At 36.8% G+C, this 10,000-nt stretch overlaps 2 protein-coding genes across 5 annotated transcripts in view; one reads left to right on the top strand and one right to left on the bottom strand.

Annotated features, from left to right (window-relative positions):
* The window catches only part of LOC138004007 (solute carrier family 2, facilitated glucose transporter member 8-like), a 17,202-nt gene extending 16,452 nt beyond the window's left edge, over positions 1-750 (top strand). For both annotated transcript variants that reach the window (XM_068850383.1, XM_068850382.1), the window contains exon 4: positions 1-750. This exon is cut by the window's left edge and continues 3,819 nt beyond it. The gene's annotated coding sequence lies outside the window, so the exon portion shown is untranslated.
* Positions 751-898: 148 nt separating this feature from the next.
* The window catches only part of LOC138004008 (AP-5 complex subunit sigma-1-like), a 16,663-nt gene continuing 7,561 nt past the window's right edge, over positions 899-10,000 (bottom strand). For 2 of the 3 annotated variants that reach the window (XM_068850384.1, XM_068850385.1), the window contains exons 3-7: positions 9,433-9,465; positions 3,804-3,863; positions 2,641-2,758; positions 2,101-2,160; positions 899-1,685 (exon numbers count right to left, since the gene is read on the bottom strand). In XM_068850384.1, the coding sequence (XP_068706485.1) occupies positions 1,614-1,685; positions 2,101-2,160; positions 2,641-2,758; positions 3,804-3,863; positions 9,433-9,465 (343 nt within the window). In that variant the 3' untranslated portion in view covers positions 899-1,613. The remainder of the gene's footprint in view (positions 1,686-2,100; positions 2,161-2,640; positions 2,759-3,803; positions 3,864-9,432; positions 9,466-10,000) is intronic. The other variant, XM_068850386.1, reaches the window with a different exon arrangement.

The raw sequence follows: 10,000 nt of genomic DNA, 5'->3' as shown, positions 1-10,000 counted from the left end.
TTCCTAGATTAACTCTATTTAAAGGGAGAGTATCACAGTAGTGCATACATGTACATGTATGTTCTAGCCATAGCAAATGTCACCATTTATAAGCGAATTGGTGGCTACGTCATAAATTGCACAGGAAATTTACATGCACAAGGCTGCTACCTAACGGTCGCCCTGTCGCCTGGGGCGCCTTATTTGCGAATGTGGGCGACCAAATTTCTGAACAAGTAGCCCGAACAGGCGCCTTAGTTGATTCATTCTCACTTTCTTGTAAATTTGATCCCAGCTGGAATTAATGACTCAGGATACTAACTTTTAAATGTTGGAAGCCTGAAGGGCTCCTGGAAAATTTTCTTAGGCAACAGCCTCTATGTACTATGAAGTCCTTAGCTCATTAGTAATCGCTTAATAATCGAGAAATTTTTACACATACATGTAAATTTCCTGCATGAATGATAACATTGCTTCCAATTGGCTCATTATGATGTCCCTGACAGCTAGAACATATGCAATACTGTGATACTCAACACAGACACACATCAAGTTATAGGCAACTTGGTGCAATACAAATTTTGGCTAAAATGCCAAGCCAAAAAGAAAGCAAAAGTCAAATAAAGAAGGAAGCTGTTAATATTTTTAAAATAATATTAAAAACTTCCTATTTAAATTAACAATACTATTGAATTTAGAGAGAAGGCTACTCAGGTATAGAAAAACACAGTTTCAGTGAATGTAAGGAGAATAAAGTTATATTTACCACTACTTGTTTTGTGTGTAGTTTCTCTTTATAAATTATTTATGAGCACCATTCTCAAGGCTTGAAGCACCAAATATTATTAGGGGTAATTATTTAGGGTAAAGGTCACTTGACCATCAGACGAGTGGTGCTCTTCTCAAGTTAACTTGTTTAGTAAGGCTCTTACATGGAGCAGTGCACTTTGGTCACTGCCCAGTGCATGCCCTTCGAAAACATGTTAAAGCCTTTAACCCTTTGACTCTCAGGAGTGATCAGTATGTAAATTCTCCAAACAATTTCCATGAAATGTCAGTCACAAGTATTGAGAATGAAGATTATTATCAGCTTAAGGGTGTGATCTCGATATAACACCAAATTCTCCCAACTACCCAACAAACAGAAGGTACTAGTTAGGAGAATGAACTTTTCGATCTTTGGAATGAAAAGGCTAAAGGCGAAAAGGAATTTCACAAGGGTTTGTCTGAACTTCCGATTATGTTGCTCCTCGCTTACCTTGAGTGCTTTTGCAGTGGTAGCACTACATAAAGCACATGGTACTTTCTCACCCACATCTAAAATAGTAAAGTGAAGAAACTTACGTTCTGATTACAACAACAGCTGCACTTGCAGGGTTGCCATGCTAAGGGAAAGATTTCTCAAGTTTAGTGAAAAGTCAGGGAATTTTACTTTTGGTAAACAGTTCACAAGATTTTGGGCACAATATCCCGTCAAAAGCGCAAAGAGGAAAATATTGATGGCCTTCAATTATTCAACTAATTTAAGGTCAGTGAAATTTGTTTGTTACTGATGAGTGGCAACCCTGACTTGGTCCATACGTGAACTTTCAATATTTGAATAACAACTGATCAGAATTATATCAAAATATATCTCATTTTGTATTCATAACTTGTTCCAGATCTTTTTCCACTTGCCGCAGAAAACGGTTGTTCATAAACAGCAACTGAAAAGAAATCAAAGACCTGTTTAAGGTCATGACATGAATTACCACCAAAACCCACTAAATCTTCAGGTGTCAAAGAAAAAAACCTTGTTATTTGAGTCCCAAACCTTGAGATTAACAAAAATGTTGGAAAGTGAAGAAAAAGGAGGAAAGGAAAGGAGGTCGTGAAGAGAACTATATAGAAGCCCAATCAATATTGGTACACTGTAAGTTACTTTCCCTCTTTTGGGAACCACAAGAACTACAATAATACTGATACATTCATTCTCAACTAGCAAGAGATTCCTGCCACACTTCAGTCTTAACGTTCTAAAAGATATTTATGGGACTCACACCATTATAGAGATCTATCTTGGTTATTGTTCTTATGACAGCTTAATTACATGGTGACGTCATGTAAATAACTGTGTTTTACCTGACCCTCGGGTAGAAAATGATGTATAATGGCTGTGACTTTGTCAGCTTTAAGGATTGCCTACAAAGTAATTTTAAAAACCCCAGTATATTAATGTGATGATCTTTGTCAGCACTATGTACGACAAAATGATAAAACAAATAATTTGTTTTTAATATTAATATAATATATTAATTCATTGCCAGTAAAATGGTTTGCAGGTCCACATCAGCCTCTTTTGCCTATACTTTGAACTGTTTTTGTAAATAATACACAGTTGTAATATTGTTGTGAACCCTCCTTTATACTGCATATAACTCCATTTTTTTCTTTAAAGGTAAAAGATATTAGTTACCTTCAAATATACCTTTGTTTCATTTTGAAATTTACAACCCACGTTGAGTTAAATGTAGGCTTTAGTATGTACAAAGGGTTGTACAGTACTGTAAAATATGTGTTGAAATTGGGTCAATCATGGCATGGATATTATCTTGAGATACAATGTATAATGTTAAGACACTATTTAATTAATAATAATTATTATCAGTTCAGCTTGTTTACCTCTGATGGCTGAAGAATGATTTGGCAATATTCCTGAAGATGCCTAATGATGAGATTTAAAATGTTTTCTGCGACAAGGCGATTTTCATCCTTTTCACAAATGAGTGCGAATCCAGAGCTTAATTTAAAAATAAGAAGAGGACAAATTGTCAAAAACTTAGGGGATAGCACACTCGACAAAAAAATTAACATTCCAAGTTCATCATTTTTTTGGTTCATTTTTAGATTTTTCTCAAAATTATTAACACTAGTCTTGATAAATTTTAAGGAGATATATAGTCCTTACAGGTGGAGGGTCTAAAATACAGGTCACATTCCACAGGTCACTCATTGCAGGTCATTGTCTTACCCTTTTGAAAGTAACCCAAAACCCTCCATTTGCCCAACCTTTAAGGCCTAGGGTTAGCCAAATTGAGGGTTAGGGTTTGTTTCCAAAAGGTAAAAGAATGACCTGCAACGAGTGACCAGTGTTTTAGACCCGCCACCTTAATGGGGACATAGTTTTTCAGTGAGTGATTAACCCATTGACTCCCAGGGGTTCCCCATTGACGAGTAAAATCGTCTGGTGGTAGACAGAGTAAAATACTAAGGTTGTGTTCGATTGACTCTACTCCGGAATAAGAATACGTCAGTGGAGTAATTTAAAACGGCATGTCTGGTGTTTTGAAGCAACAAGGATAATAAAGATAAGTTTAAAATAGCATTTTAGGAGGTGTTTGACAATTTTAATGTGAATCTTTGTAAAAACGAAGGATTTCTAACCTCTATTCCATGTACTCCTATTCTGGAATACGGTCAATTGAATGCACCCTAAGTCTGGCCGGTTTGGACGTCAAAGGGTTAAAGGTCAATTCAATTGAAGCTGGCTATTTTCATGCAATTCTTTTTATATTTCATACATGTATGTCTTCCCAACACAACCGGCACAACTACATTATCAAGATTTTTCCCTCAATAATGATTATCAATAATTAATAATTATTCTTTAATGGAGGGTTTTGGACTGTGTTACCCATTGACACCTCAAATGCCCTACGACCGCCCCCGGTTGACGAGTAAAATTGTCTGGCGTTAGATGGAGTAAAATCCCAGGTGTCAATGGGTTAATAATCAAAAGTTATTAGTTTATACGGTAATCATTCTCCATCTTGATGAGTTCTTACTTTGCCAATCCTCTCCATAACACCACTCTTTCAACTTTAAATGGATTTCCACAGGGCAGTCTAAATAATTGTAAGTCAGAGAAAAGAAAGTCCATCAAGTTCTACAAACAACAATGAAGGGGTAGTTTCTAAGGAAACTGTGGTGCTGCGTCGGTGGGGAAGTAGTATACAAAAATTTGGTTTTATCAACGGAGACTGTTGATAATGTAAATTCGCCACCGTACAGAGATTCTAAAAGCTGAAAAGAATCTCTGTACGGTGGCCAATCTAGAAACAACAGCCTGTCAATCAACACCTGTCTGGTAAACTGGTCCCTGTGAGCCCATAATGTCTGGTAGTGGACTATCCGGTGGGCACCCTGATAGCAGAGCCTTTCTTTTGGTTGCTCGGTTTTGGCATTCTCGAGAAAGGCTCTGCTTCTAGAGCACAGCAAAGATCCTGCCAAGGAACCTGGACACATAAGGGTATGGGATATACAGGCGAACCTGTATAATTATAACGGTCCTGTATTAAGCGGCCACCCTCTATTAAACTGCCAGTTTAATAGAGTTTTCACCCCTACAAACACTATTTATTACCTGTACTAGCTGGCAGCCACCTCTATTGAGCAGCCACGGCCACCTCTTTTGAGCAGCCGCGGCCACCCTGTAGCAGTCGTACGTTTGTCTTCCTTTGTTATTTTTACCTGTATTAAGCAGCCACCCTTGAACAGAAACTAAGCCACATGTCATTTTACTTAGTATTTTTATTATGTTCAAAATGCGATCCATCATCACTATAAAGAATAACTTGGACAAAGCTACTGTAAGATGATAATCGGCTGCTTAGTATTGTTAACACTTCCCAGATGTCCGCAATAAGCTGAAGTACATGAGTACAAAATCATGAAGGCAAAAAATGTTTGTTTTGAATCAGTCAGGTTAAAATGAGATTGCACAGATTGCATATTATGCAGAGTGTGCAGGTTGAGTACTTTTTCATTCAATAACCAGAGAGAGGTGCTCTACATCGACATGCGACGTCCCTTCATTAGGCTGATTTAGCAACAGAACGGGAACGTCACTGGCACCGGCGCGCGCACAAAGAACACCAATGAGAATTCAGAATAGAATAGACTCCACTCTTTTCTTCTCTATTCTAAATTCTCATTGGTAGTTTTGCTGCGTGCGACGTCATTCCCGTTCTGTTGAGTACTTTATTGTCTCTTTTACAAACAAGAACACTTCTGAGGTGGTCAAACACTGTTTTCACTGCATGCAAGCTTTGTCAGTGTTTTAGCTTCCACCAGAAGGTATCCTGTGAGGGAAGTCTCCTTCGAATACACAGATCAATTTATACTCCAAAAAAAATCGCAAAAATCGACAATGTTGATGTTCCGAGTAGTTTCACAAGCAATGTCATTTTTTATTGACACTATGTAAGTTGTAAATTTCAGTGAAATCCTAGAGTATACCGAGTGTCCCATGGGAATTCATTTTTGGCACCAAGGAGTGACCCAGGTCAGGGGGCAGGATGGTAGCCTCGTAATAAACATACCGAACCTTTCTGTGAGTCGTCTACATTTCTTCGACACAGACATTCATTGATTCAATTTGTAATGCGCATGCATGTTCCCGCATCATAGACATACCCATAAAATCTAAAACACTAGTGTTGGCCCAATGCCGAGGCCCCATGGCATAATTGTTAATTATGCTGTTGAAGAAGTTGAGGACAGTGTTCATTTATGGGAGACTATGTTCAAAGGAATTGTGGATTCTCACATAAAAAGAAGGAAAGTTAAGATTAGAAATAAATCACCTCCATGGATTGACATTGAAATCAGAAAGGCTATGAATCAACGATACAAGTATTTAGAAGCAGCACAAGCAAAACCTGATGATAATGCTCTATGGGCCCCGTACAAGATTAAAAGAAATAGTGTCAAAAGGATGTTAAGGAAAGCTGAAGCCCAATATTGGATTAAGCTAGCAGATAAGTTACGCATCCACTCCTATACAGACCTTTGGAAAATATCAAACCAAATCCTTGGTAAGAGCACAAATACAAGAACTGGTCCATTATAAGACACAGATGGCAATATAATGACTGATGAAGAGCAAAAAGCAGATTTATTGAACAATTCGTTTTTAGATACTGCTATAATCTTACAAGGAGCTTAGACCCTGTCCCCTTCGACACTACTTGCTTTATTAATAGGGTTACTCCCACTATTGAAAAATTTTTCTATTTCATGGGATGAGATCAAAAATGATGTTCTCAAATCCCTTCAGCCAAATAAGTCGGTGGGCCCTGATCAAATTTCACCTAAAGATCTTAGATTAGCTCAGGATTGAGGTTTTCAAAAAGAGCAGGGATTGTTGTAGATTCCCCCAGCCGTGGAAGGAATCCTTAGTTACTGCTCTTTTTAAAAAAGGGAATAAATTGGATCCTAATAATTATAGACCTATGTCTTTGCTTTAAGTGTCCCAGGAAAACTGCTTGAGAGGGTTGTATGTAAGTCCTTTGATGATCATATTTTATCTAATAGTATTCTAACTAATAAACAATAGCGCTTTAGAAAAGGTTATTCAACTGAAAGTCTTCTTCTACATCTTACTGAAGCTTGGAGAGAAGCTTTGGATGGAGGTCGCTTTTGATTGTGTAAATCACAATATCCTTGTTGAAAAACTTAATTAAAAGGAGTTGGAGTTACGGGTAGTACGGTAGTTCTACAGGAAACACCTATGGCTATAAAAAATTATGTTCCCATGGCAACTCACTCTTTTCCAGTCCCCACCCACTTGATTTCAATATGTTAGAGATTTTCAGCTTGAAGAATGTTAAACAAGGCCACAAAGTCGTGCTAACATATTTATATGCATATGAAGTGCCGTTAGCAAATATCAAAATGGAATGCCAAAGGTGGCCAGAAAAGCTCATAATATGGGGGAGGTCTGGAACCCAGTATGATACCACGGTAACAAACTGTTAAGCTCATATTGTGGAGAACATTTAGTAGAATCATACTGCAAGAATCAAAAATTTCTGATACAAATTGGTTGAGATATCTCTTTTCATCATATTTGAACAAAATTTGGTTGAGTGCATGACATCATGACTGGATCAATGATTATCTCTCCAACCGTGTGCAAAGGACTCAAGTTAATGGCATAAGATCGGATTTAAGACCTGTTAATTAAAGTTGGAGTACCCCAAGGGTCTTACCAGACCAGATCATGTTGACAGAGGGGAGTTATATATGTATGCGGACGATACAACAATTTATGTAATAGCTAGGTGACACTGTTGATGAGATTGTTCTTGTTTTACAAGAGGTTCTTAGTAATAACCAGGTGTATATCTGGTGCCTTAAGAATACACTGATTATTCACCAGGGTAAATCTGAGGCAATGATTTTGAGCAGTAGTCCCTTCATTGGTCCTTTGAAACCTCTGAAGTTGGGTGAAGATTTTATTCGGTACATATCCTCTACTGAGTGTCTCGGGGTTACCATCGATGACAAACTGTCTTGGTCTCAGCATATTAAATCAATTTGTGTGTCATTCAATACCAAAGTCCAAATGCTGAGATGTATAAGTTTTTTACCCAAATCTATGTTAGAAACTCTGTATTTTAAGACTGTAATCCCAAGTGTCCTCTGTGGGGTTGTGGTTTGGGGCTCTGGCTCCGAATTTAAAGAATTAGAATTGATACATATCAGAGCTGCTAGACTACGGGTAATTCATAAGTTGCCAAAGGGCATGACTGATGAAGATATCTTAGCAAGAGTGGGGTGGGTGCCTCTTGAATATTTTCCTAAATTTCGTATTTTAATTATTACTCATGAGGCTTTTTATAACTTAGGTTTAGAGGAAATCAATTCATTAGTTGTTAGGAGCTGTAAGAGCTATAATCTTAGGAAATCTTTAAATATTTTAGTTAATAGGCCAAACACTGAGCTCGGTCGTAATTCCTTTGTACGCAGGGCTGCAATCGCCTGGAATTCCCTGTCTGATAGTGTAAGATCTTTTTCTAATCCAACAGGCTTTAAAAATCGACTGAAGCAGTTAAAACATACTGTCACTGTTATGAATATCACTTTTGGAAAAGACAGCTCTGTAGTTTATATAATAAGCATTCAGATTTCTATTATTATTGATACATATAAATTTATGTTTTATTTATTTTTAGCAATTATTTACCTAAAGTATAATACACTACCATATGTATGTATTGTTAATTTTATCACAGTAGGTCCACATCAGCTGTAAAGTTGCTTCTTTCCTCTTGACCTGCTTTACTAAACAAAGTTATGTATGTATGTATAAGACACCATGTGATTACTCAAGAAGTTCAATCTCCAAGACCCACATGCTTTTTATCTCAGAACGGAAAAATTGTACTCCAATCCAAAGGTATCTAGCATTCTTTACTGTAGGTAAATTTATGTCAAAAGGAAACATCAAGGGTCTCCAGTGTGTGTTTCAAAATGCATTGTTTGGGTTTATTTTTAACAAACAAAGGGACATCACATGTCGATGTAGAGCACCTCTTTCTGGTCACCAAATGAAAAAGTACTCAATCTGCACGATCTGCATTTTAACATGTTTCACTCTTTAGCTAGAAATTGTTGGTTGTTTCAAAAATGTTATGTATATTTTACAATTAAGTACAAGTTGGCAACTTTGTTTAGAGTATTTATTGCTTTCAAGAAAGAGTGTTGATAGTCTTATTGTTTCCTTGCACTAAGTGTTTTTGTATAACTACACCATTAAAACTGACATTAGACCATGCCCAGTGAGTATTTTCAGTGATCCTGTATTAAGCCATCTATATTAAGTGGCCAGTTCCTCAAGTTCTGATGGTGTCCGTTTTATACAGGTTTGACTATTGCTTGATCCTCTAGGAAGTACTAATACCACTGTACCACCTTAGACGTTAGTGTGATTACAACAAGTATACGTAATCACATGGGCCCGAGCTGAGGGCAATAATAAATCCTTAATATTACTAATTATAAGGATTAATTTCTTGCATAATTTTCAAAGTTTTCACAGAATTGTCCGAGTCATGAAGCAATGAGGACAATTTGAAAAACTTTGAAAATACACTTAGTGATAATTATTAATCCTTAATTGCACATTAGGACACATTGTGATTACATGTTTATCACATACATGTATATACTTTAAGGGCAAACTTATCGAGGAAAGCTAGTTCAAAGTTGTGACAAATGACAATCAACTTAGATGACCAATCGGTTCAATTAACACTTTTGTCTTAAAATTAAAGCAAACGTATACACTTTCATTTGGTTATAATAAATTAAAGTTCAAGCCCCAGTTCTTCAAACGATGGATAGCACTATCCAGCAGATAAACACCAGCAAAACCACTTGAGTTATCCAGTGAATAATGATTTATCTGGCGGATAGCGTTATCCATTGTTTGAACAACTGGGACCAAGTTGATAAATCATTGCTGTTAACAGAAATACCAGTAGTGCTTGAGACGTTCAAAAAAATGGAAAATTCCTATGAACATATTCCACAGAAAATGCTCATTCATTTCACACTGAATTACTATGACAGTATGAAAAATCCTAAAAGTTCACGTCACAGTCCTTAAAACACACTTTAGGTACTTACCTGAAGACACCTGCTTTTAGATGAGATAGAAGTCTGTCAAAAATGGGTGAAAAATCATTGTTAGGGAATAATCAATTAAGTTACATTTCCTTCATTTATTGATTTCAATTATTATTTATTCAATTATTTATTTAATATTAAAATTCGTTTCCAAAAAGTGTAGGGTGTTTGCTCCAAGATGACCTCTTGGTTCTTGGTTTGGGAGAGATTGTGCAAAAAAAATTACATTCAGGGCTCATTCAGGGCATGATTATAGTAACAAAATTAGCCCCTTTAACTCAATGTCCACTTACAGATTTCACTCTGTCTAACACCGGACACCGGAAGATTTTACTCGTCAGTGGGGTCCTCCTCGGGCATTTAAGGGTCCATGTACTAATAATATACATGTACCAATTAAGCAATAGACCACAAGTTTCTGTGATTTAGAGGCTGATAAACCACGCAGGATGTTGGTAGAACACGAGAAGAATTCGTAAATCATGAGTTATTGTGAGTGATTTACGAATTCTTCGAGTGTTCTTTCAACATCCCAAGTGGTTTATCATGCCTATAAACCATAGAAACT

This window comes from Montipora foliosa, chromosome 5, assembly GCF_036669935.1.
Source record: "Montipora foliosa isolate CH-2021 chromosome 5, ASM3666993v2, whole genome shotgun sequence".
Taxonomy (NCBI): domain Eukaryota; kingdom Metazoa; phylum Cnidaria; class Anthozoa; order Scleractinia; family Acroporidae; genus Montipora; species Montipora foliosa.
Note: the sequence above shows the minus strand (reverse complement) of the source record. Positions and strands in the feature narration are given on the sequence as shown.